General features: G+C 61.2%; 1 protein-coding gene across 1 annotated transcript in view; it reads right to left on the bottom strand.

Moving 5' to 3' along the window:
• The window catches only part of RASGRF1 (Ras protein specific guanine nucleotide releasing factor 1), a 97,270-nt gene that overhangs the window by 2,762 nt on the left and 67,514 nt on the right, over nt 1-26,994 (bottom strand). The window contains exons 15-25 of the mRNA XM_040642900.1: nt 26,275-26,648; nt 23,471-23,596; nt 21,946-22,116; nt 21,588-21,694; nt 21,027-21,139; nt 19,082-19,142; nt 15,994-16,097; nt 14,490-14,574; nt 11,749-11,946; nt 8,107-8,186; nt 2,287-2,404 (exon numbers count right to left, since the gene is read on the bottom strand). Of these exons, the coding sequence (XP_040498834.1) occupies nt 2,287-2,404; nt 8,107-8,186; nt 11,749-11,946; nt 14,490-14,574; nt 15,994-16,097; nt 19,082-19,142; nt 21,027-21,139; nt 21,588-21,694; nt 21,946-22,116; nt 23,471-23,596; nt 26,275-26,648 (1,537 nt within the window). The remainder of the gene's footprint in view (nt 1-2,286; nt 2,405-8,106; nt 8,187-11,748; nt 11,947-14,489; nt 14,575-15,993; nt 16,098-19,081; nt 19,143-21,026; nt 21,140-21,587; nt 21,695-21,945; nt 22,117-23,470; nt 23,597-26,274; nt 26,649-26,994) is intronic.

Below are 26,994 nucleotides of genomic sequence, written 5' to 3'. Positions count from 1 at the left end.
GAGCATGCTCGGGGTCGAGCTCCCCGCACAGCTCTGCGTCAGGGGAGACGGGCCGCCAACAGCACCCCCGTGACGCGGGCAGAGACAGGAGTCCGTAGCCGGTGACATTCCATGCGTCGGCACTCGAGGTGGAGCTTTGGAGGAAGGGCCCCGGGCCTGACCCAATGCCTGGCACGTAGCGTGTATCAGGAAGCATTTGTGGAATGACAGAATGAACACAGAGCAAGGGCAAAGGGGCCCCATCGGTAACCCACTGGTTTTTCTCAAAATCAGATTCTCAGAGGGCAAATCTGCTGCAAAGGAAAGTGAAGCTTGATTTTCTGGGGTGCGTGGGGGTCAGTCTGGGGCTGGACAGTCTGTGAGCCATGAGCTAGAAGGCTGAGGGGCTCTGGATGGGAGGGGACGGATCTCTGGGCAGAAAATAGGTCATAGGATCGGAAGCCAGAGTTTGGGTCAGCAAGCCTCAGTGACTTATCTGTAAAATGGGCACATGGTTCAGAGCGTGAAGGGAGACCAACACGCGGTCTTTCCAGATGCAAATTACACCAGTTCTGTAAGCTCCTTTCCTGGCTTCGCACCATCCTGAGGACGAGGTTCCGGACCCTTCCAGGAGCCCAAGCTCGCCTGGTTCAGGCCGGTCTGCTGCAGCCCCCTCAGGCAGGCCCCCCCCGCACGGACCTGCGTGGGTTCTCTCCCGCCCCGGCGGCAGCAGCCAAGGGGGAACCAACCTAGGTGACCATCGTGAGAGAATGGATCAAGGAGACGGGTCTCTGCGGCGCTAAGACAAATGGTCTCAGAGGAAGAAAAGGACTCGGAACGACGAGGTGTCCTGCGCGACATCAGAGGGAAAAAGCTCGGCCCTGCTCGCGTTTGCACGGAGATGGGGACCCCGCTGCCTCGGGATGGGGACTTGGTCGCTGGGGGGCTTTCCACCGCCTGCCCTCCCCAGCTGCGAACTGTGCAACTGGGGACCGGACTACTTTCAAGAAGACGTGAACGCTGCCTCCCTTGCCTCGGTGGGGGACCAGACAGGATCAGCGGCCACCCCGGGGCGGCTCAAAATCAGCCCGGCGCGGCTGGGTCAGCGCCCGCCGCTGCGTGAAGCCGGGAGAGCTCACCGCTGGTCAGGGGAATGGAAGAGGGAGGGCTTCCTGACAGGGCTGGCGTTTGAGCGGGGGCCCCGGGGAGCCCCGAGCAAAGGGGGTTGGACGTGGAGGGACAGGGAGGACGGAGGGGTCCGGACGAGCGCCTGCGTGAGCGCCGGGACGGGCGGAGCGCTACTTCACCTGGTGCTCTATCTTGTACGGGTTTGTTGGAACTGGCGGATCTCTCGGATGATGTGGGATATCTGCGGGGAGTCTGAGAAGACAGCTTGCTGTCTCCGCCCCCCCCCACTTCGCAGCACAGAAGGGGCACCGGCAGCCAAGCCGGAAGTCGCCTCCTAATCCACAGACACGTGGCCTCCTGGAAGCCCCACCCAGCAGCAACCTGTTCCCACAGGTGAGACCGTCAACACTCTACAGGCTGCCGGTGCCAGTGAGAGACACGGCTCGTCCCATCAGTGGGGCAGGCGGACCATCATCCCGAAGCAGCCCCCGCTTCTCAGCAGAGGTCAAGGCCCCGGCCACGTGCTGAGTGCCTGCCGTGGGCAGGCGCCCCGAGAGGGCGTGTGACAGAGAAGCCCTTCGAGGGAAGGAAATCTTTGGCGGAAGCCCACCGCCCGGCACCAGTCCGAGGTCCCGGGAGATGCCAGACGGGCCGGCTACGACTCGGCCCCCACCCCTCCCAGGCCCAGCAATCTCGGGGCAAATCTGAAACCTGCTCGCCTGTGCTCAGGACGTGCTGCGGTCATGAATTTGTTGGGCCCCACGAATTTAGTGTTCATATGGACAGTAAAAGAAGGGGTGCAGATAAAGGGACAGACCTCGGGTTGTACAGTCGCGGCTCTAGACCCAGAGAGCGCTGCCCTTCACCTGCAGGGTGATTGTGGGTTGGTCACTGGCCTCCCCCCCGCCCCGTCCCCCCGAGTTTCAAGCTGTTCGTCTCTGGGGTGGGGCATGCCGCTCCAGGAGTACCCACCCCTCCGCCTGCGGGCATCATCGGAGGGAGTGCAGTAAGGCCGGCTCGGGCCTGCCGCATGCAGCCTGCGCCTCAGGGGGAGCCCTGGCCCACGTTGGAGGAGCCAGACGCAGGCTTCCGAGAGCACGTGCCCGGTGGAGCAGGCCCGGTGGCCCTGGGACTCGGGTCTGGGCTTGGACGCCCCCCCGCGCCGGCTGGGAAACTCACCATTCTCATCTTGGAGAAGTTGACCAGGCCGTCCTCCGTGTAATTGGGCGTCCCCTCTTCGATGAAGGCCAGGTCGGTGAGGTACATCCCCAGGTAAGGGACACAGGGTGGGTCACAACTTGGAAGCAAATGGCATTAAACAAGAGTTTTTCATTTAGACACACGAGCCTCTGCTAACATAGGGCCCCCTGCACGCGTCTTGCTTTGCTGAGGGCAAAGGGATTTCTCTTCTCGAGAATCCCGGGACCTCTCGGGCCCGAACTGGCTCTGAGGGTCAGTCCTGTGGGGTGATGGGGTGACATGGTATCAGTGGGGCCCGGGGCGTCCCCACCAACGGTCCCCTCCCTCCTTGAGCCACAAAGCCCTCCCCTACCTCTCCAGCCCGTCCTGGATGAGCCCCCCTTCCCCGTCTCTCCAGTGAAACTCTCCATCCAGTCCTGCTCCACTCACTCCGCAGCCCCTGCCCCATTCTGCCAGCCATGGTACGCAGCCCCCCAGCGTCCTCCTGCTGCTTGACACTCCCTGCCTCTACTTCTGGCCCCCCGGACGTCCTGCCCCCCAAGCACAGGGGTCCTCTGAGGTCCCCCTCCTGCAGGAGGCTTCTGGGCAGGGGGTTGGGGGACAGTGCCCACGACAGGTGACTTTTGGGGGAGCATTTTTGGGAGATGGGGCCCAGGAGTGATGGACCACACCTCCTGCTTTGTGGCTCTGAAGCAGGGGCTTTGGTTACGGTTTTGTGGTGACATCTTCCCACGCCTCCGGGTGGGGCAGGAAAGGGGCCGATTTTGTGATGGGTCCAGCGGCCCCCACGTTCCGGCAGAGCTCCGGGGAGCGCCCTCAGGGGACCCTCACGGCGTCCCGGGGCCTCCTCTCAGCTCAGCACACAGATGCAGGGAGCTCTCTGCACGTGCCTGCAGGTGTGGCTGACCCGCTTCCTAGACCCTCTGACCTTCGTCTCCTCGAGGCCACATGGCAACCTGCCAGTGTAGAGGCAGGTGAGGCGGGGAGGACGGGCGGGGGGGCAAGGACAGACACCCAGCCTCTGCCCCTCGCCTGCTAGGTGTGTGACCCCGGCCGGTCTGCCGGTCCCGAGCTCCCCCCACACAGCGGAGCGGGTCCCCAAGGCCGTTTTAGCTGCTCCGAAGGGGCGTTTGGGTGATGCCCGGACACTATTAAACGACACTGATTCCTGCGGTAAGAAACACCAGATTTTCATCTGGTGGTAGAATGGCCTGGATGCTTTCTGACACTGGCCATTTCCGCCCCCGCTTCTTCCTTTTTAAACAAGTAGCAGCAGGTCTCAGGATCGAGTGTTGGCAAATACCGGGATCCCGGCCAGAACTCGGTAACGTTTTGTTTCCGCTGCGTCTCCTTCCAATGCTAGCCTGTTTTATGGCAAGTAAGGTGGTTCATTTACTGCCCTGGTATCGTTCTCCTTCTTAATTACACTTATTTTGCGGGAAAACGTGAGTTACTCATCAGGAGACTGCTAAGGGTGTGTAATTACAGCCGGCATGCGGGTGGGGGGTGGGCCCTGGAGCCGGGGGGGGGGGCAGGGGCAGGACAGTTGTTTTTTGAACTAGGTCTTGACTCTTTCTTGGGTGTTGAAAATAATTTAGCAAGTTGATTGATCATATTTTTTAAAAATGAAAAAAAAATCAGAAGTAGAATCAAAGAAAACATCTGAGTTCATTGCATGGACCAGACGTAATCGTTGTTTTGCGAAGTTTCCGTACACGCTATGCATGTATGCATTTCTCTATATATGTGCATACATACATACATACATATATATATTTTTACTGTAGGTCGTGATCAAAAAAAAGGCCGGACCCGTACGGGTCACCGGCAGGTATCTCTGGGTCCCACCGGACACACAGTCTGTGACAGTTCAGGCCCAGCTTTCCACGTCCTGCCTGTCATCCTGTGAGTCTGAGGCACAGGCTCGGGGGTGGATGGGGACACAGTTCAAAGATGGAGGAGGAACTCCGGGGCCCGTAGGGGGTGGCAGCTTGCTGGCCGGTGGTCTCTGACGGGGCTTCCCAGCTCGCCCTGCTGGTTCCACGGGTGACTCGGTAACCCGAGGCCGAGAAGCACCTCTTGTCTGGGATGGAGGGGGGAGGGGGAGGGAGGCCGCGTGGCCGTGGAGTGTTCCTGGAGACCTTGTGGGGTTGCTGACTGCCCAGACCAGGGGGGAAGATCGGGGTCCTCTCCCATGGGTGGAGGCGGATTTCCCTGACCTATTTACCGAGGCTCACGAGCCGGCTGCAGCGACACGGCCCATGTGCAGGTTAGTCACCGGCACGTGGCACCGCCGGCCCCGTTACCACTCCGTCCCTGGTCACTGCTCCCCAGTGAGGTGCTTCCAGGGGGGGCCCAGGGAAGAGCACGCACGAGTCCTTCAATCACGTGCACGCACACCGAGTCCACACACACAACCAACAGCCAACCCCAGAGCCGTGCCGGTCCCTGTGTGGGTGGCCGGCGTGGAGTGGCGGGTCGGGGCAGGTGTGCGGAGGAGAGGGCCGGTGGAGGGTCCCCAGAGGGCGCCCCTGTGTGGGGACGGAGCCCCGGGAGCAGCTGAAGGAAAGGCAAGCATGCTGGTGGCCCTGACGTCTGGCTAGCTGTGCGCTTTCCCCGTGGACAGCTCGGTCCCTCTCGGGTGGGGTCCTGCCCCATCACAAGAGCTGATCTGGGGTGGCTTCCTCTGCTGACAACCCCTCACGTGCCCATGCCTGGTGTTTTAGGGAAAACAGAGGAAAGTGCCCCACTTTCCGGTCTAAACGCTGCCTCTGGCCTTCTGGGCGGTGCCTACATGGGCCTTGCCTGTCAGTGTTGGTTTGGGGTTCCCGACTGGATGTTTCTTTCCACCAAGAAATTTTCGATGATGTCAAGGAGATGACAGAGGTCACGGGGTACCAGCAACTGAAAGTCAGATGCGGCTGCCCCGTGGGCTTGCCACCGAGGGGTCGCCTCTCCCTTCTCCCTCCTCTGCCCTGCCCCGGTGGGGGATGGGCCACTCTCCCAACGCTCTGCTGCCTCTGCTTAAGGACCTCCCCTCCTTCCCAGGGAGGGTGTGAGGGGCACTCAGGCTGGGCTGTGTGGCCCCGAACCCCGGGGGCCAGGGTCCAAACCTCTGGCACGTGGTGCAAGAAATTAAGGTACTCAGATTTTGGGGAAAGAACTGCCGTGGGGCAGGAGTGGGGGTGGGGCTCGGAGTCCAATCTTGTTTCTGCCGCCTGGACACTAACTGCTCTGCCATCTCGTTAGCGGAAGACCAGCCTTTGCTGGGTGGTCACAGGCAGAATCAAGCTGGGGAGAGGTAGTTGGTATGTTGGAGCCCCTGGACTCCTCATATATCCACGGGTGGATGGATTTTCACCCCGTGAGGGGGGTCCGGCGAGGGGCTGGTGGTCAGCTAGCCCACTGGCTCCCCATGACTGTTCCTGTCCTTCTCTCAGGTAGCCGGGGGGCCAGGCTTTCTGGCAGCAGCCTGCCGTGAAAGCCGGGGCCCCGTGGTCCTCTACCAGAGGGCTTCCTATCCAAATTAAAGTCAATGTGCAGGTAGGCCAATGTGTGCTGGGTTAAGATTAGACGGGGTGGGCAAAACCAGAACTGACCCCAAAAAGGCTGGTGACCAAATTTTACTGACGCATTAGATCTCAGCCAAATCCTGTGGCTTGGAGCCGTGGGAGGCTCTGATGGCCGGCAGGCTGACAGGAGGGACAGTCTCACAGGTTCTCAAGGGGGTGGGCTTGGGGAATGAGCAGGGCAGGAAAGGTCATGCTGAGGGTGTCTGGACAGGAGACAGGTGCACACACCAAGACCTGTAGGTGGACTCGGGGGCATTTAGGGGGTGGCTGAGGGGAGGAGGGGTAGGCTGTAGGGGAAGTCTTTGCTGGTAAAGGTAATAGGGCCACTCATTGACATAGTGTTGTGGGCTGGGACCCACACGGTAAGACTCAGCACAGCTCCTTGTCCGGGTCACCAGCTGTGCCCACAGACTGCCACTGTCCCATGCCTGGTGAGACGGACCACAGGGGTTCACACGCCATGGCTCTACGGGAAAACCACAGTGCCTCCGGAGAAGGGGCGCCAGACATGTCTGCCCTCTGTCTCCCCAATCTCTTGGTCCTCCGCAGGGCTTGGCCCACGTGTCCATAAAGCAAGAACCTGGTTTGCACGAAGGTCTCAGCCCCCAGAATGCTCGGTGACCCCGCGGCCCGGCCGCCCCCGCGTGGCAGGGAGCAGAGGCGCCTGGGACAGGAGCTGACACAGGCTCACAGGGAAGAGGGGAGACAGCACGGGGACTGAGACAGGACAGGGGCCGTGGAGGCAGCGGTGGACGGACAAGGAAGCCATGGGAAGGAGACAGATGGAGGGGCGCCCGGGGCGGGAGGACAGGTTGGTGCATGCACACTGGGGCAGCCCCCACAAGCACAGCCCATGGCGGCTCCGGGGAGCCCAGGCACCAGACAGACGGCACAGGTGTGGGCGGGACATCTGTCTGAGGACATGAACGCGGAGATGAGTACAGCAATGGTACATAGAGCTGGCAAAGGACGGGCCGGGAGCGGCGGGGGGGCAACAAGGAGGGCAGACGGGGCTGGGGTGCATGGGACATCTGGGCCGCCACCTAGGGCTGGGGGTACGGGCCTGCCCCATCCCCAGGCCCTGGGGGCAGTGACTGTGCGAACCGCAGGACAGCAGGACAGGCGCTCATGGGTTCTGAAAGGGGCCAGGGCCCCGGGGTGGCCCAGGCTCTCTCCACGGGGTGCAGGGAGGAAAGGGCGAGGCCATCCCTGCGAGGCCCATGGAAGGACGGCAGAGACCAGTGCAGTGGCCCGAAGCACACGGCTATGGGTGACCGTGAGCCCGCCGCACGTGAGTGTGTGGCCATGGTGGGTACAACGGGCTGGGGCTCTACTGGGCTGGCACAGCTTGCCGGGACCTGCACGGGAAGTGGCCTGGGGCAAACCACGGAGCCCCGGCCTCGCAGGCCCCTCTGTGCCAAGGCCCGGCTCTGTCGCCATGGCCGCCAGGGCCTGGGTGTCCTCAGCCTGAGAAGTAGGACAGGACAGTTGCACAGTGGTGGTTCTCGGGGGGGGTGATTTTGCCTCCCGGGGTGGTCAGCAAGGACCGGAGGCAGTTTTGGTGGTCAGAACCTGGGGAAGGGGCACTGGCATCTCGTGGGTGGAGGCCGGGGATGCTCTAAACATCCTACAGAGCACAAGACGGCCCTCGACACAGGACGATCCTGGTCCAATGACAAGAGAGCAAACAGCAAGGGCAGCTGGGGGAGCTCTGCAAACAGTAAGGTGCGGCTGGGGGAGCTCTGCAAACAGTAAGGTGCGGCTGGGGGAGCTCTGCAAACAGTAAGGTACAATTGTTGCAAAAACTGCGTTTTTTTGATTCCAAGATGCCATTTTCTGTACAACGCACTCTTGTTTTGGGAACTAATTCTCAATAAAAAAAGGAAACACAATCAATGAAATAAACACATTGACTTTAGGGCACATCCTGACGTCAGAAATCCTGAAACGTGGGGACAGTGAGCACGTCAGAATGGAGGCATCCAGCCTCAAGCTCTCGGGCTCAAGGGACGCCAGCGTCCTTCCCTCTCCTCTCGGGGGAAATGCCTCTGAGACCCTGGGATTTCTCTGCCAGACCACGGAGGACAGAGCCGACCCACCCTGGAGGTCTGGGGTGCCTAGGGGTCTTGTGGACGGATGGACGGACGGACGGACGTGGCCCGTGAATGCCTCCGCAACGCAGCTCTACGATTTAAGCAGTAATGGTGACAAAAGGACACACACTTACTTTTTCAGAGCTTCTCGCAGATTCTTAAATCTGCCCTCTGACGATACAAGCTTTTGGAGCTTGTCAATCAAAGCTTTTGTCTAGAAAGAATCAGAAGCATTTACTAACACGCGGCACGCACTCCATGGGCTGCCCTCGGGGCTCCGGAACCCCCTCTGCTCTGCCCGAGTCCGGGGCCTCACCCCCCAACTCCTGAAGAGTGAGACACGGACCCTCGTTCTGCGCGTCCGTGAGCACACGCACCCTTCAGAAACACAGAAGTGGGGCGTGGGGGACCTGGGCACCCCGAGACTGGGGGGTGGCGGTGGGACTCGGCAACTGTAAGGAGCCCCTTCAGGGCAGGGACTTTCTCGCACACTGAACCCCAGGGATGCAGCCAAGGGATACGCCTTCAGCTGCGGCTCTCAGGACCCCACACAAATACAAGAATCGAGAAGATCATGCCTTGCCGGGCAAGAGCCAGCCCCTGGCCGAGGGTCCCGTCTGCTGCACGTCAGGCTGGAGACTGGTGTCTGCCTACGTGAGGCCGCCCTGGGTCGGGCTTGGCGCTCCTGTCCCTGCATGGCCGGGGAGCCCCTGTGCCTTGGTGGCCCCCAGCTCCCTCATTCACCCAACGGCGAGGGGGTCTAGTGAGCCAGCTCCCATCCTCAAAGTCCAGACCGCGGCCGAGGGGACACTGGCCACAGCCCCTGAGCTTTGGGCCAGACGTTTTCTGAGGAATCTGCCCACAGAAAACGACAGAGTGTTCCTTCCGATGGGAGAAGAGACCACGTGTGCTCCCCCAGGGGCACGGCGGGCAGAGCACCCGGTTCAGGCTGCTCCCTGACTGGCGAGAAGCCCCGTGACCAGTTTGGCCCGACCCCGCTCCAAGCAGAAATGTGTTCTGGGGCCGGTGAAAGAGACACATGTAGCCAAGGGCACAGGATTCTGCTTTCCCCCGAGATGGCTGCCCTCCCGTGTCTGTCCTGAAGCCCAGACGCCCAGGCCACCTCCACCCCAGCGTCTCAGCTTCCCCCCTGCACTTTTCCAGAGTTTTCTGTCCAGAGCTGCTGCCTCGCTCCTCTTTCCCACCCTCCTGTGGAGGAAGGACCTGAGGCATGAGGCCAGATGCGGGGCCGAGAGTCCTGGGCCAGGGGCCTGGCTGGGCACCGCGACCAGCCTCAGCGGGCCCACGGGCAAGACAGGACTCCTCTCCGAGCACTGGGTCTCCATGCTCACATCTGGAGAATGGGAGGGTAGGCCCGGGTGTTCCCTAAAGGCCACAACAGTTCAGATGTCCCGGGACCGTGGGCCCCACAGAAGCGGATCAAGAGGCCCCGGGGGCCGCGTAGCTCTGGGCGACGTATCACCCGCCAGCGGTCGTGAGAGCCTAGGGGGGATGTGCTACGTGAGGGGGTTTGGGGTATACACTTGGGGCCAATCTGTGGCTCTGAGATGGGTACGCTCTGATTCCTTCCACGTCTCTGTTCCTCTGGGGTGTCACTCTGTCCAGGAAGGAGCTTTGCCACCTGAGAGACCACTGGGTTTTCCCAGCCGCTGCTTAAAAGAGTGAGTTCGGCTTGAAGCAGCTCAGTGTCTCGTGGCGGGGCCAGGAGCTCAAGCGGCCCCAGGCCCCCGGGATCTCCGGCGTCCCTGTTGGCGGGCAGAAATACGGGGCACTTGGAGTAGGTCGCCGAGACCAGACACCAAGCGAGGAGCCTTGGAAGTGGTGTTGAGAACAAAGATGACCACAGAGCCCCCTGAAGGTCCTCCCTTCCTGTCCGTCAGACAGAACGCTTCTGGAGGCCAAGGCTGCCCCCTCCCCAAGAGGCCCCGAAGTATCATTAGCCAAAAAGAGACTTCTGTTCCTACGAGAATGCAACATCCTCCGGAGGGGAGACACACAGATCTGTGAGTCATCTGCACCTCGAGGGGGTCCCCTTTTCATGAGGATGGGGCAGGGGATGGGAGAAGTACAGGGAAACGGAGCCAGAGGTCCCCACCAAAGCCTGACCGCTTGGCTCTTGCACGGGTGGCCTGCCCTTGGAACCAATGCTTTCCTGCTTCGGGACAGCACATTCAAGCAAGTGATGAAAACTCGTTTCAGGCCTGCTAAGAACCGTAGCCCTTCGGGTGGGTCTCAAGTATCCACAGGACACCTGCAGAGGGACAGAGACCGTCCCTGGCTGGTGCGGGCCAGGCACCACACAGACGCACAGGGCACAGCAGACGTGCTGGGAGAAGCCAGCAGGGCCCAGCTGGCCACAGAGCGGGCAGGCCTGCGTGCACTTTCGGAGACACCTCTGACGTCTGGACCCAGGTCCTGAATGGCATCTGAGCTTCCTAACTGCCTTCCATCCGCACTCTCCTAAGAGACTGGAAGACTTCGAGGTGGTCCAGGTGGTTCCCTCCCAACTCCAGACCAAGGGTGATGCTGGGGAACGAGGCCAAGAGAGTCACGGAGGCCCCAGTGTGGTGGGAAAGTGGGGCTGGTCTGAGGGCAGAAGAAAGACGCGGACCTGGAACGGGCCCTCAGACTCCGCCGACAGCCCCGCCTAAGCCCTGACAGGCCAAACCAGCCTGGATGCCCCGGGGGTCCCAGCGCCCTGTGCTACGCACGGCCAGATGTGCCTACAGGCCTGAGCTCCCGAGCCCTAGCCTCTGATCTTAGCAGGAGCCCCTGACAGTCCTTGTCCTAGCCCTGACGTGTCTGTGCGTGAAGAGGCAAGAGGCCCAGGCTTGCCGGGAGCAGAGCCATCCCTGTAACATACTCAGGCTCACTGTCACCTGGGGCCAGAGTGACCAGATGTGGGGAAGGCAGCGTCCCAGGCCTTCCCGGTTTGGCTGCTTAGCTAAGGAGGAGGAATTCATGGACCAGCTGCTCCCTGCCTGGGTGGGGGCAGGATCGTGACCTGCCATTGGCATGAGGATGGTGGGGGGCAGGTCATAAAGAGAACACTGAGGGGGACTCAGTTTTCAAATCCAGAATGGTCCAGATGAGACCTTGGGCCCCACAGAGCCCACCGAGCTGTAGGACCACAGACACTGCTGCCAAGTTATTGGTGCCTTTAGAGGCTCGCTCTGCCCTTCGATGGTGCCCGTCCAGCCTCCTGCACACGTTATCCACCACGTGCACCAAGGAGGTGGCCCCACTGTGTGCTCCTCTTAGAGCTGCCCCCTCACGACCTCAGTGGAAGAATCCACATCTCAGAATCATGTTCTGAATGAATAAAGATCAAGCCCACGTTTAAGATCACCGACTATCTCTGGTGGCCAGAAGGACTGGTGAGGCTAGAGTCCTGGGAAGGAACTTGCAAGACCGTCTGGCCACCGTCTCGGCAGCCCTGCAGATCCGGATTGGCATCAGCATGAAGCCACCACTCTTGTCCCAACTCAAGGAGAAGAGCCTTGGGACCAATCGTCACTGTCTTACACGTCCTGCTTTGGAGTATTCATTATTCAAGTGGAATTAAAGTCCCGTGGGTCCCAGTGCCACATGCGTGGGCCCGATACCTGGTCCCAGGTGATATAGGAGAAGAGGCTCTCCAGGGAGTGTTGGCCCTCACCCTTTCCTTTGCCCACATGTCCACCAGAGGACAGCACTCTGGTGTCCCAGCCCAGCCCAGCCCCAGGCAGGCAATGGTGCCAGCTTCCCACCCGCACCTGCTTGGAGACTTTGAGCCACGTCTTTTTCAGCCGGAATATTGCGCTCCGGTTCATGGACGAGGTGATCTCCAGCACAGCATTATAGTTGTGTAAGCAGCGGCATATGTCGGCCACGGCCACCCACTTCTCAATGGCACTCACTCTTGCATTGATGTCTTCATTGCGGATGATTTCCGAAGCAATCAAGTTACTGATCTTTAAGCCCATGCAATAAGACAAGAAAAAATAAGAGGCATAAGTATTGCAAAGCTGATAAATCATTATCTTCAGATGCTATGGTTGCCTGTTTGAAAAATCCCAAGACAATGCTCTGGAACATTACAGAACAACTAACAAAGCTCATTAGGGTGGCTGGTTAAAGACAACATACAAAAATGAGAAGTTTTCCTATGTATTGGCCATACCAGCTAGAAAATACCATGAAAAAGATCTTCACAATTCCAATGGAAATGGGTTAGTTACCTAGGAACCTAAACTGCTGTGAACTTGGGAAGATCCTACATGCAAAAAATTTACCAAAGGTGTAAAGGTTTGAATTATGAAGAAAAAGATCAAATTCCCAAATGGGAATGTAAATATGCCATTTTTCAAAACTAACACGTGACTTTAATGCAATCCAAGAAACATGCAATGGGAGCTTCCTGAGAACCTGACGGAGTGACCCACGGTTCATCTGGAAGAATGAAGGAAAGCCAAGCTCTGTGACAGTCTCCAGCATTCAAATGGGGCTCGGAGAGGACCCGGGCTCCATGGCATCCTGGTCTCACATATAAATTCCCCCAGGAGACAGGCACATTCACAGGCACAAATCAAATGTGAGTGGGACCGGGGGCAGTCAGGGAGCCAGGGGGTGGGACCAAAGCATTGGTCCAAAGCATTCTTTGCAATTTCCTATGAATCTACAATTATTTAAAAAAAAGTAAAAAAAGACTACTTGTTATAAAAAATTAAGGTAATAAAAGGACATTTACAGATGAACTAAAAACTATAGGGCTTTATTGCCAAGACCTCTTCTCAAAAATAATTTCTAAAGGATGTACATCAAGAGGATGGATTATAAAGGTATTTAAGAATGGAAACCCCTGAAGAGAACCAGGAAGGAATGATAACTCAAAATAGTACATGTATTTCAACTCTTAATTACATTGATGTGATAAAGGTGTTTTTTTTTTCATCACAAATACTGAACCCAAAACCACTTTTACATATAAGTCATACAAATTTTTTTTTAAGAATTAGCTCAGGAGAATCTTCCAGAAGATAGAGAAAAATGAATATCTTATAACTTATTCTATGAGGCCCGTATAATCTCGATACCGAAACCGGATACGGACAATACAAGAAGGAAAATCACAGGGGCATTTATGTAACATCCCACGACCATGTTAACCTGTCCCTGGAACGTGAGCGTGGACACAACTATCCCAGAAAAATCTGCATTCCCTGCATCAGACCGAAGGGGGGAAACAGTAGGCCTGTCTCAAAAATGCAGAGAAAAAACTGTTGATAAAATTCATTATTTATCTGTGGTAAATACCATTAGCAAACAAGGAAAATAATTTCTGTAACCTGATAAGCAAACATCATCCCACACGGGGAAACAGGAGAAGCGCTCTAACCACCACCGAGATTCATTATCAACATTGCGCTCAACTCCGTCCTAAGGGGCTGCAGGGGTGCATGCGGGCAGCAGGGGTGCAGGCAGGACGAGGGCGGGTGCACTCCAGGCACCTCGGGCCCCTGTCCTCGTTCTGGCCCTGATGCTGGAGAGCCCAGTCAGTCCCACTCAATGAGGCAGAGAGATCGCAGGCAAAGGGCCAGAGAAAGATCTAGAAACAGTTGCGGGCTGTGACGGCCTCCGTCATGGAAGCACGCGTTCTGTGTGTGGCGGAAATGCTGGATTTGAAGAGAGATGGCCAGATGCCAGGGGGTGATGAGGACAACCCTCGGAGGTGGATTGCGTGGGTTCAAAGCAGGCTGTCCTGCTGTGTAACGGTGGGGATGGAATTGAACCCCCTTGGGCCTCAGTTTACCCGATCATAAAGTGAGAGAGACGGGGTTAAGCGAGATGGTGATGATGGCGCCCGCAGCACAGCGCCCGGCATGAGGCAAAGAGGCAGCTGACGCTTACTCGGTGTCCTGGCCGTCGGCTCGCCTGGGCCCCGGGCACACACTGGGGCGGGGAGGGCGAGGGCGGGTGTTTCCGGGACCCGCCCGCCTGCTCCACTTACTCTCTGCAGCCGGGACACGGGCCCCCTGTTCCGCTGCTCGTTCCCTACAGGGCTCCTCCCCCGAGCTGCAGGACGGGGGTCTCCCGCTCTTCCTCCCGGCGGCCAAGGAGCCTCCCCAATGCGGGCTGTGGGCCCGGGAGTCCCGGCCAGGCGGTCAGGACAAGCTGAGTCATGTGCTCCTGTGTCCGGCCATCACGGGCCTTCCCTGGTGTGATGAGTCTGCTCAGAGTGCCCTCGGGGCTCGTGCGAGGCCGGGAGCGGACGGCGCCCCTTGCTGGAGGGGGCGTGGCCGTGGGGATGTCGCTGGGACATGTCTTCCTCCAGCCAGACACTCATCAAGGAGACTCCAGGCATCTGCCCTCGGAGCCTGCGTCTCCTTGTGTCTACAACGTGGGCTAAGGGTGGGTGTGAGATTAGGACGCCTGCCACGCACCCAGCACCTCGAGGGTCCTGACGAAGCAAAACCCGGGAGAGAAAGGCACTGCCCCCCAGCCCCCCCAAACTCACGTCATTGAAATGCTTCGTGGTTTTCATGATGTAAGGGGTCCTTTCGTTCTTCTCCAGTTTCATCCAGCCTTGTCCAAAGAACTCCCTGCGGGAAGTAAGGAAACCCAGGGCCGATGAGCTTTGCCTTGCTCCGTTCTTTGCCTCGATTTCTCTGCTTTTTGAAAGGCCTTCGCTTCTCAGAGAGGAGCTTCCTGCAGAGCCCCAGAGAGGAAGGGACCCTGGGCTGGCGTCTAGCTCTGCCTGGCGTGGCTCAGGGCTCCGCGGCCTCATCTGTGCAATGGGACCGTGAGCACACTTCCCCACGGGGCTGCTGCCAGGCCAAGAGACTGTGTGGGAAGGCCCAGCATCTACCGTGGAGTGCAGAATCGGGGCAGGTCCCGTCCTGGAGCTCCTGCCTCACGGCGTGGGTTCCCATGTCAGACTCACCGTGCAGAGGCTGGTCTGCACACTAGGGACAGAGAGTAAGGAGCCCGCGGTCTGCAGACGAGGGACGGAGGGTCAGGAGCCCGCAAGCCAAGCCAGCTGAGCGTTCTGGTGAGGACCACCACATGGGAAGGCCACAGACCGTCTGAGCCTCCCCGGGGAAGCTCTGCATTTGGCAGGGACAGTGAGGGGACCCCGGCAGCGTGCTGTGGGCAGGAGGGGACTGAACTGTGTTTGAAAAGATTCCCTGCTTCTCCTCCCACAGGAGCCCATCAGGAACAACCAGGCTTCACCAGGAGACGTGGCAGGTGTCTGAAATGCCGCCACCCTCTACCCGGTGACGGCCGTCGGGAGTTTCTGGAAAGCAGAGACCCAAAGCCCTACAGCGGTTCAGAGCCTCAGATCCGGAGATTCCAGCTTTGGAAAACTATTCTTGGACGGCTGTCAGAAACTCACAGAAACACTTCGTTGCAAGGAGGTCTCCCTGAGCTTTAGATACAAATGTGAGAACTGAAAACAGCCCCGTGGCTTCGCGCACTGTTGGGGAATCCCGTGCACTTATTACGGTGCTGTTAGCGAGCGCCAGTGGCACGCTGTCGGCCGGGGAAGGGGGGAGGCGTGAACTCATCTAAAGAGTGTAATTACAAGGAGCCGCTGGGGGTGACTGACAGTAGCCCACCAGAGTACGTGATGCCAGGCCTTGGGGCTTCTTCAAGATCAGAGCTGCCCCGCCCTCTGCACCTGGGGCGCACGGGCGTGCACGCTCACGCACGCGTGTGTACACACTCTCACACACGCGTGTGCATATATGCTCCTTCGTCCACACATACCCTCCTCTAGAGCTCTGGAGCAGGAGCGCTGAGCTGGAGGTGCTTCTGGAAGAGCGTGTGTGTCTGCGTGGGCGCGTGTGTGCAGAACTTGGGGCCAGGGGAGAGGACCCTCCTGCACCCCGCGAACGCACACACTTCTGCTCCCCTGCCGAGAAGGCACGTGGCTCTGCAAGTCCAGTGCGTGGGTCCGCGGAGGCACCGAGGCCGCTGCAGGGGGCGAGGGGGAGGGCCCGGCACCTGCGCCCACTCACTCGTAAGGGATCTTCTTGAAGACCAGGTGGTCCAGCAGGGTCAGCTGCTCCGCGATCTCCAGGGCCGAGTGGTTTTCGAAGGGCTCTGCCTTCACGCCTTCCGCCTGAGGGGAGCGAGTCCTGGGTTAGGCCCTCCCGGGTTTCTGGCCGCGTCTCTGATGTAATCTTGGCCTGGGTTCTGGTGAGCGGGCGAGGGAAGGGGACGGCGGGAGCCAGGAGCCCCGTCCGCTGGGCCCGGAGCGTGTGCAGACCTGCGCTCCGTGAGTCAGTGCTCACACGGCATGGAGGCTACCTCGTCCCAGCCAGGACCGAGACCGCAGAGGCTTCCAGAGGACCATGACTGGCTCACGTCACTCGGCAGGAAGTGGGCCAACTAGGCCTGGAACCCCGGCTGTGACTCCCAGGCTCCCAGTGACCTGTCACCTCCCCTCGGGCTCTGTCTGGATCCATAGTTGTCTCCATAACATCTCCTTTGAAAACTCATTAGTGGGTGTGGACTCAAGGTGTGATTACCTCCCGGGGTGCCCAGAAGAGGGCTGTCTGGACTTCGTTTTGGGGTTCCCATGTTTCTGGCCCCCAGGGACACCGTGGGCACCACCTTTACGGGTGTCCACCTCCTGGCCCCCCCTTGGGAAACACTTGCCAGGGGACCAAGGTCCCGGTGGCAGGGATTTGATCAAAGGTGGACATGGAGAGGCTGGTGTCCCTGCCCCAGAGGCCCCATGTCGGATGTGGGAAGGGACAGAGGGCGCTGGAGAAGACAGTGGAAAGAGCACCAGGGCTGGCCTTGGTAGTGGCCTGTGTCCATGAGGGAGGGGTCAAGAACGAGACTCACCCCGATCTCCAACTAGGCCACATGGGACAGAGGAGCCAGCTACACTGCCCAGAGGCCCCAGGGACTGGGCTGAGCCCCCAAAGCTGCACTGCTCACAAGGGGACAGGGCCCACCCCATATCAAGGGGGCAAGCCCTCCTGCCAGACTGTCTGCCTGCCTCCCTCCCCCCTCCCTCAGCGAATAGTCACTGAGGGTCCTTGCTGGACACTGGACACAGAAGGACCAGAAAACCCAGTCCTGGGCTTCAGGGAGCTCCTGCCACAGGCCGGGGCGGGGACGGAATGCAGGAAAACAGGGAGGGTACCCACGCGGTCCCCCTGGCATGATGACCCCAGGCCAGAAGCCTGATGCAGCAGCGTGGGGCACGATGCCATCAGGGCACGACCAGTGGGGACACGGGGACAGGAGAAGCAGGTGCCACCAGGACACCAGGTTTTGGGGTAAGGACCCTCCCGGAGGCCTAGGATGGCTGAAATGTCAGGCCTGAGGGCCTGTGGCTGGCCTAGGCCGGGGACGGGCCCGTGGGGGTCGGCCGCAAGAAGGTGTGCTGGGCAGGAGCAGCGGGCGGCTCACCCTGCGCCCTCTCGGTCACCCAGCAGACAAGGGGGCCTGGAGGAGAGGCCGGAGGCACCGCTCCCCCACCTGCCATGGGGCTGTCAGTGTCCCCGCAAGCAGCCCTTAGGCTCTCTGGTGAGGCCGCTGGGGCCTCCTCCACACAGGAAGTGCCCCCACAGGCTCTCCGGGAACAAGTCAGGGCCGGAGGGCAGCTCAGCGCTGTTTTGTTCGGCAAGAGCCTCAGGATGTTTGCCAGGGAACAAGGGGCTCTCTGGCTCTTGAGGGCTCAACATTCCGGTTGGTCCCTGTTGGGAAACTGCTCCCCTGCGGGGAGGCGCCAGGAAGGAGCCCGGTCTCCCAGGGCTCAGCCAGCGTCCCCGCCCCAGGGGTCAGTGTGGTGTCTGTGCAGGAACAGCTCTCCTGCCCCAGGGCCCAGCCTCAGTGCCTCGCTCAGGAGCCAGGCTGTGGGCCCGCTGCAGGCAGGTGTTGCCCCGTGGGGGCCTCGCCCATGCCCAGGCCCCGGAGAGCCGGCCCCGGGAGCCGGGACGGGAGGGGAGCTGTGGGCCCAGGACCCGGCATCCTCAGTCCTCACACTGGGTATGGCAGCGACTGGAGGTCGATTAGCCAGTTTGGGAAGTGAGCCAGCATGGGGTGCGGGGAGGTCAAAACCAGTCTGCCGCGAGCTTCACTGGCCGCCGTGGTGGCGGGGCCCAGGACTCTGGGGTGGCTGTGGTGCCATGCTGGGGGGCACATCCCTGCCTTGGAGGAGGAAGCGGGCCCAGCCAGGCCCTGGGACCACACATCACTCCTTTCCACATGTGAAACGCCACCATGAGCTCGTATTCCTCGTGGCAAGCCCAGCGCTCCCCGGGGCACCCTCATTTCTGGGCGGGTGGCCAGCAGCACCCCGACTCCTCCGACTGAGGCAGCGTGGTGTGTGGACCAAGCTCTTGCTCTGGAGTTGGGACTGAGCCGAGCGCGAACTCCAGCTCTGACGCGACCCTGGGTGGGGATGTCACCTCCCCAGACCCCTGCTGCTTCATCTTGAACGCGGGGATGGTGGTGTAGACTTGCTGTTGATGAGAGCCTGGCAGGGGTCTGCGTGCAGGGGCCCATCAACCACAGCCAGGGCCCCGGACCACGCGGGAGCAGAGAACACGGCGCGGGGCCAGGGGCAGTGGCAGTGAGCAGAGGATGGGGAGAAGAGGGGGAGAGTTGTGACGGGTTGATTTTCCTCCCTCCAAAAAAGTTGTGCTGAAGTCCTCCCTGGTACCTGGGAACGTCCCCCGACTTGGAAATAGGGTCTTTGCAGATGCGCCCGGGTAAGAGGAGGTCATCGGGCTGGGTCCCAATCCAATAGGACTGTTGTCTTTACAAGAGAAGGGAGCTTGGGCACCGGGACAGACATGCTCCGGGAAGGTGATGCAAAGACACGCAGGGATGAGGACGGCCTGGAGCGAGGAGGTGGGGATCGGAGGCTCACGGCCATACGCCAAGGGCCGCCCAGAGCTCCGGGAAGCTGGAAGAGGCATGAAGGCCCCTCCCCTGGAGTGTCCTCCACCAACACCTCGCTTTTGACTCCTGTCCTCTGGAACTGCGAGAGGACGCATTGCTGCTGTGAGTCATGGCGCTCTGTTCCGGGCGCCCCGGGGAACCCGTGCGGGAGGGGACCGCATGGCCAGCGGCAGCCCGGCTCACCATCTGCGTGATCTCCTCCAGCGTGATCTGGTTGTCGCCCGGGTCCTCCTGGGTCAGAGTCCTAGGGGACGAGATGGCTCGATGAGCCCCGTGCAGCCCGTACCCCGCCTCACCTCCGCCCCCCCCCCCCCCCCCCCCATGCAGGGCCCGGTAGGCTGCCCGCCTCTGTGCTGAGCTTTCCCGTGCCGGAGCCCACTGCCCGTTTCTTTGTCACGGACGACTCCCTGATGGCCTGACCTTCAGGATTCCACTCCCTGACCCTCCTGGCTGGGTGAGGCCTCTCCTGGGGCTCCCTCAGCCCCGGTCTCCTGGTGTTGGGAAGGCTGTGTGCACACCTGGCCCCTGCTACCTGGGGGCTAGGGGCCCCTGCGACCTGGCGGCTAGGAGCTCCTAGGGCAGGCTGATGTCTGATCTGTCCACCCCCGTGGCTCGGACACCAGCACAGGGTGGGCCCGTGGCCAGTGCACGTTGAATGACAGGAGGAACACGGGGAAGGAACCCCAGGCCTGGGGGCAGAGTGGGCAGGAGAGCTGTGGAGCCTTCCAGAGGGAGGAACAGAGGAGGTGGGAGGCCCAGAGGTGGCCTGTGTGGGGAGGAAGGAGGCGGCCAGGGAGCACGGAGTGGGCAGCGGGCCGCGGTGGGCAGTGAGGGTGGACCCTGAGTCGGGCCACATGGCCCAGCCCCCACTGTGATAGCATGGTGACCGTTGAGGGAGGAGGAGACCGGGGGCCCGTGGGGCCTCGGCGGACAGACTCGGACCAACCAGACGTTTTTAGGTAACCTGACGGCCAGGTGATAGTCATAGAGAAAGCGTCCTGCCCCAGGTGCCACAGTTGGCCGTGGCGCGGGCGCCATTCCAAGCAGGGTCGCCCGAGCCAGCCTGCTGTCTTCGTGGCACCGGAGGCAGAGTCCTGCACGATGAAGGTGAGAGGGGCCTGGAAGGCCCTGTGGGACTCTGAGCCCGAGGGACTGACAGGGTCCGTGACGAGGGCCCAGGAAAGCAAAGTGCACAGTCTGGGCGGAGGGAGGCTGGAGACTCAGGCCGTGGACAGGAAGTGGCTGCAAGTCTGGGTCAGAGAGAGCGCCCGGGGACAGGGGGGCTAGAAGCCGGACCCTGAGCCCCGACAGCGGGGCAGGGCTGGGGGGCGCAGTCCAGGTCAGCCAGATGACAGCAGCGAGAGGACAGCGGGTCTGTGCCGACACCCACCCCCTGGGCTGCAGAAGCCTCAGCGTGACCTCACCCCTGCCTCACCCCGCCCTTGGAGTGAGTGTCGCTCACCCGTTTTATGGGAGAGAAAAAGAAGGCTGAGGAAGGGGACCTGCCCAAGGTCACGCAGTGAGTCACTCGCTGAACCAGCTCCTGACCCCTGACCTCAGCCCTGACCCCTGCCGTCCGCACCGGAGGAAGACGGACGAGTTTGGGGATGAACAATGTAACTCGTTTCAGACCTGCAGCCGCCCCCGGGCGCCCGCAGACAGGAGGGCGCCAGCCCGTCAGCACAGCTCTCGGCGGGGGCGCGAACCCTCCTTATCTGGCCGAGTGCTGGTGCAGCCCCCGGTGCCACGTGGCTTGTGACCGAGGAGCTGAACTCTAAATTGCGTTAAGGTAACAGCCCTGGGCGGCTAGCGGGGGCCACAAAGGGCGCCACGGACCAGCCAGCAGCTGGGGGTTGTGCAGGGAGAGCAGGCGTGGCTCCTGCCTCAAGGACGTTAAGGTCGGAGGGGAGGAAGGACACACGGACCGCCTGCTCGGGGGTCCATCTGCAGAAGCGGGGTGCGCGCCCCCCTCCCCCAGCGGCTCAGGGCTCCTCCCCCCGCACACCTGCCTGAGGCCAGCCTGCCTGGAAGGGCCCTCCATGGCTCCCTGCCCGTGGCCGGCCGTGAGGGGGCAGAGCCTGGGCCCCCGCGCAGCAGGCCGTGCTCAGCCGGGCCGGAATGTCCATACCTGATGATGTTGGCCGCGGCCTTCCTCTCCTGGGTCAGCAGCTCGGGGTCGTGCATGACCTCCTCCAGGAAGCTGATCACTTTGCATCTGAGCTCGTCATTGGTCTCAAAGTCCTGTGCGGGAAGACGCGGCGGCGGCTCTGGACCCTGTACTCAGGCCCCCCGGCGCCGGCCTCTGGCCAGCCACATGCGCAGGGCTGCCTGCCCGTCTTCCTTCGCCCTGGCCGTGCGGGGCTGGGGGGCACCAGGGGAGCCTAGAGACCCTTAGGTGTAAAACTCCAGGCAAGACCAAGGGTCTTATCCAGCCAGCTGTGCCAAGGCTGCAGGACCCTGGGTACGGATCTGTGGCTCCTGCAGGGTGGAGGGGCACTTGGGCGGGGCCCTGGGTGTCCACAATTGCCCTCAGTGAGAATTACCGGAGGCGACCTTGTCAGGGTGCTGGACGGCTCACCTGGGCTCCCTCCCTCCCGCTGCCCCCGAGGCCGTCCTGCTCACAGTCCCGGCAGTGGGTCTCAGAGGGCAGTGGCTCCTGGGGGCCAGTGCCAGGGGGCCTCCCATGCACCTGAGAGTGTTTGGAGACCCAGTGGCGGAGGACGTTCAGGACGCGGTTGGTGGCCGCTCGGCGGATCACGAACTCCTTGTCCCCGTTCCTCTGGTCAGGGGGAAACCCTGCTGGCACAGGGACAGAGGGTACGGGAGGACTAGAAACGGGGCTCAGCGCTCGTCTGGACTCAAGCCCCAGGCCTGGGTAAGCTGGGCCGCTGCCATGACTGGCGGGTGGGCGGCTGCCGCTGGGGGTCAGTGCTGGCAAGGTCGGACAAGCCCGAAGCACCTGGGCGGGCGGGGGACAGTCCGGGCTGGGGCGGCTGGCGGCCACTGCAGCTAGCTGAGCCCGCTGGAGGGCGACCTCCCCCGCATACCTGCGCTGGCCAGGGACAGCCTCCGGTACTTCTCCTTGTTCGGGGTGCCCTCGTTGGCTCCCGCCGTGGCTATGGCAAAGGCCGAGGCCGCTGACAGGGCACTGCGCGTGTTGTCCAGTTCCCGACACGAAGTCATGACGACCCCGTTATTGTAGGAAAAGAGGGGGAACTCTGTGGAAGGGACGGAACCAACCCTCAGCCTTCCCTGGCGCAGCCCTCGCTGTTAGGAAACCAGGGGTCCCCACAATGGAGCAGCCTGAAGACGGGCAGCCGGTCTTCACTGCCCCTGGGGCTTAGCAGGCGGAAGTGGGGGGCGTGCCACCCCCAGGGCGGTCTCGGAGTAGAGACCCCCCACCCGCTGCGCCTTCTCCGCGGAGCTGTCCCCAGTCTGCTGGAAGTCCCCAGCCAGTGCCCCATCCAGCTCTGCTGTTCCTTCCCCCTGGGGCTCAGCCGGCCTGGGCTGCTTGGGGACAGCGTCGTGAGCCTCCTTACGCTCTCAGCCTGTTTGGGATGAACACATAACCCGTCCAGCACCTGACACCAGTAATTCACGCTGTCGGGCTCACGGGCGTGGTGGGGTGGCGCGAGGCCCGTCGAGCGGTGCCGCCTCGGGTGCGTTCATTACCCTCTCTGAGTCTCCGCGCCGCTGGGCGGTAGGAACATTAACACCTACTCTGAGCGGCGAAGTCACAGTCAGAGGAGGGAACGCAGCCTCAAGTACGCGGCGTCGCGCGAAACGCTACGTGCACCGTGGAACGTCGGTGCCGAATGATGTGTGATTTCTAGCGGTACAAGCCGTAGACCCTGACTCCGGAGCCCTGTCATGTCATCTTTCAGTCTCGGGGCAGCAATCCCTACTCAGGACAAAGTCACGGTACTTATGCTGCAGGGAGCAAGTGATTTATTTCGAAACCTCCAGGCTCAGTCCTGACGCTTGCGCTGTGCTGGGGCTGAGCCGTGGCTGTGGGTCCACGGCCGGGCCACCCTGGTCTTATGGGGTCTCCCGGGAGGCCGGGACAGCTGGGGAGTCCGTGGGCTGGAGGCAGGAGGGGCCGCCCTGGGAGGTGAGGCGGAGCAAGGGCTTGCGTGGGGAGTACCGCGTGGGGACCCGAGACCCTCGGGGTCAGGAGTCAGGCGTGGGCGGGGGCTGTCACCACCTGCCAGGGTCTCCTCCCTCGTTCCGTAACTGGGAACCACCTGGCCGCTCCACAGGGCTGCCCAACCGTGAAAGGACCCGGCCCAGGGCTCGGCAAACCCCTGAACCCGGGTGTCCGGGAACGACACCACACCCCCGTCGGCCCCTCCTGCGTCAGCCGCACCCCCTGGTCCGGAGTCGGGGTGACTGTGCTGGGGAGCAGCGGCCAGTGCTCGAGCCCCGCCGTCGCCCTGTGGGCTGTGACGCACGGTGGTGGCCCTGCACGCGGGCTCCCTAGTCCCCCCGCCTGCACTCAGCCAGACACCGCCCCACCCCGGCCCCAGGCATCCTCCCGGAATCCTTCTGGAACTCCCGAGTGCTGAGCTGCACCTGAGGAATTTTTGCTTTTGACCGACTTTGGCGTCGTTGGTGATTTGGTGGGTGACGCCTCAGTGTCCCCGTCGTCACTCTGGTTTTGGTCGTTATCGGACTCCTCCTTCACGGAGACTTCTGAGCCTGGGGGAGAGAAGAAATAATGTCACGTGTCTTCAATAGTCGTTCGTTGAGAAAATCAGGCCTGTAATTGGCCGAAGCAGAACAGAGCGGGTTTGGGATTTGCCGGCTGAAAGAAGCGTGACAGCTTTATCTGCCGAGGGTGCTGTCGGAGCCTTTCTTGTGCCCACGGGGGCCGTTGAGTCTCTGCGATGGCTCTTTTCTCCCTGGGCTTCGCAGACCCTCACGGGCCCCGCTGGGGACCTTGTTAGGACGCGGGTGCTGACTCGGGGGTCTGGAGCAGGGCTGCACGTCCCTAAGGCGCCCCCAGGGGATGCCCGCGTGGCTGGTCACAGACCACACTCTTGAGCGGCAAGTTGTGGTGCCCTGCGACCCCCCGCGTGCGTGTGTGTGCATGTCTCTGTGTGCTTGGGTGTGCGCGTGAATGTGAGCGCATTCACGCATGTGCGTGCACATGGTTGTGTGTACATGTGTGTCTGCGCGTGTCCAAGAGTGCATTGCGCATGTGTCTGCGTGCACGTCTGTGTGTGCACCCGTGTGCATGCATGTGCAGGCGTGTGCGTGTGCCCGTGTGCGCACCTGTGTGAGCGTGCACGTACGTGAAGCATCCTAGCTAGGGTGGCTATCTGCACCACGTTGCCCGGGGGGTCCTGCTTTGCGCCTGCGGTCCTGCACTTCCGGTCACTATCCAGGTGTCCTGGCTGCGGCAGTAACTTACAGTCTCCCTAACCTTGGGAGACTCACGGTTTACACACTTCAGAGAAAAGTGATGAATTCTATTAGAAGTGAGATCTTGGGGGCGCCTGGGTGGCTCAGTAGTTAAGCGTCTGCCTTCGGCTCAGGGCGTGATCCTGGCCGTTGTGGGATCGAGCCCCACATCAGGCTTCTCCACTAGGAGCCTGCTTCTTCCTCTCCCACTCCCCCCTGCTTGTGTTCCCTCTCTCGCTGGCTGTCTCTATCTCTGTCGAATAAATAAATAAAATCTTAAAAAAAAAAAAAAAAAGAAGTGAGATCTTGGGGCGCCAGGGTGGCGCAGTCTAAGCGTCTGCCTTCGGCTCAGGGCGTGATCCCGGCGTTCTGGGATCGAGCCCCACATCAGGCTTCTCCACTAGGAGCCTGCTTCTGCCTCTCCCACTCCCCCTGCTTGTGTTCCCTCTCTTACTGGCTGTCTCTCTCTCTCTGTCGAATAAATAAATAAAATCTTAAAAAAAAAAAAAAAAAAGAAATGAGATCTTGGTCAAAAACTCTTAACCTATCTGGGCCTCAGTTTCCCCAGCTGGAAAGCAAGTGAAATTACACGTGACCGTTTTGAGACCCAGACAGGCCTTCTCTTTAGAAACGCACGTCTGCGTGCACACGCCATTTGGCGCACAATCAGACAGGTTCAGGGGCCCCTCGATCGCGGGTCGAGGAGCCCGTTATGAGATCACTTTTCAGGACTGAGTCGTGTTAAATTTCGGAATGTGACAGGCCTGGATCTGCTGCGCGTTTGGTCAGATGGTTACCCGTCCTTTGCCCCTATAGGCTGGCATCTGGGGCCCTCCTGGTTACAGACGCTCAGGCGTTACTGTATGTGTCACGGCTAGATGTCGCTGGTGACATTGGTCCCTGGGCTTCCCTCCCCTCCTCCTGACACAGAGGAGACATCCTGACCATCTTCAACGTCTTTCTCAAAGGCTCTTCCTCAAGGCCTGGGGTTCCAACCAGCCCAGGTGTGTGTGTGTGTGTGTGTGTGTGTGTGTGTGTGTGGGTGTGTGCGCGCGCACGTATGCTGACCGAGGACTGCGCCCGGGGCACCGAGGACGTGTCCTGAGCTGAACTAAGGCAGAGAACCAGGGGCGCCTGGGTGGCACAGCGGTTAAGCGTCTGCCTTCGGCTCAGGGCGTGATCCCGGCGTTATGGGATCGAGCCCCACATCAGGCTCCTCTGCTATGAGCCTGCTTCCTCCTCTCCCACTCCCCCTGCTTGTGTTCCCTCTCTCGCTGGCTGTCTCTATCTCTGTCAAATAAATAAAATAAAAAAATTAAAAAAAAAAAAAAGGCAGAGAACCAGACCGACCATCCAAGGAGGTGCCCTTCCAGAATGGTCAGGAGGGCTCTGAGAGTAGGGAGCTGGCGGCCTGTCCCTCCTGGTCTCTCTGCTGTCCCCACACCCGCTGTTCCAGCTGCACCGAGCCGCACGCAGTGTCTGAACACACAACGCTCTTCCTTGCTTTGGTCTTGCCCGCTCCGATGTGCTCCCCTCCTTCCGGTGAATTCTGGGCCCTCCAGAAAGCCTTCTCTGACTCTGCAGACAGCGTCCCCAGCCCACCCCCCAGGGCCCCTCGAATTCCCTTGAACACAGCGCACCAGACGTCCCCGTGGACGTGTGTGGTCCTGTTCCTCGGCCGCACCGTGAACCCCGGGGTGCGGGAGCTAGGTCTGCTGACCTCTTCTGTCCCGGGACCCACCCCACAGACGGACTGACGGACGGGGGACGCAGGACGAAGCTGCAACGTCAGGCGTCCTGACCACGGCGCCGCTCGTCGGACGCCCTGCGGGTCTCTGCCTCCCTCTCTGCAGGAGGGGCTCACTCGTGTGTGGCCACCCCCCTCTGGCGGGGACCCCCAAGCCCCTCCTGCCCTGGGGGAGCCCGGCGGGGCCGGGGGCCGAAGGGCTGGCTCGGCCCATGTGTCCACTCACTCTGTTTGCTGAGAGCCGCGAGCTCTTCGGGCTTCTCCGCGGCCGTGTCGCCCTCGTCCGGAATCTTGTTGGTGAAGCTGCCAGACACGTAGAGCTTGCTGGTGTCCAGCGTGGCCTTGCCGAAGGGCGACACGGCCGAGTACAGGCTGGTGTAGCCGTTGGAGCTGCAGCCGAGGGCGGCCAAGTCCAGCGCCTTGCCGCCCGTGATGATGGGGATGTTCAGGGACAGCTTCCGCCGGCGGCTGGGGGACGACGTCTTGGTGATGGACAGGGGCGGCGGTGAGGAGAACTTGCGGGTGGCGCGTGGGGACTTGGGAGGCTCACCGTACAGAAGCTTGGTGTTCTGGCCGCTGGCAAACAGGAGCTCCAGCGACCTGCGGGGCGGATGGGGGACGGAGACCAAGGGTCAGCGTGGGCCCGGCTGCCTTCCCAGGCCCGGGGACCCCTGTCTCTGGGGGGCTCCGGGGGCAGCAGGACACAGGGGGGCCCGTCCACCTTGGGACCCACACCCACCCGGCGCCGCTTGGCTGAGCGCACTGTGCGGAGCTGCCCAGAGATGCTGAGATCGCAGAGCAGACCCCGAGGCGCAGTGATCTCAAGGGGCCCGAAGGTACGGACAGACAGGCACTCCCGGGCGGGGGACAACCTCATCATTTCAGGGACAATAAACCAGTGGTTCCACTTCCAGTGCCGGTTCCGAAGGCCAGACCGACCTGGCGC

The sequence above is a fragment of the Ursus maritimus genome, unplaced genomic scaffold (genome assembly GCF_017311325.1).
Source record: "Ursus maritimus isolate PB19 unplaced genomic scaffold, ASM1731132v1 scaffold_27, whole genome shotgun sequence".
Classification (NCBI taxonomy): Eukaryota; Metazoa; Chordata; class Mammalia; order Carnivora; family Ursidae; genus Ursus; species Ursus maritimus.
Note: the sequence above shows the minus strand (reverse complement) of the source record. Positions and strands in the feature narration are given on the sequence as shown.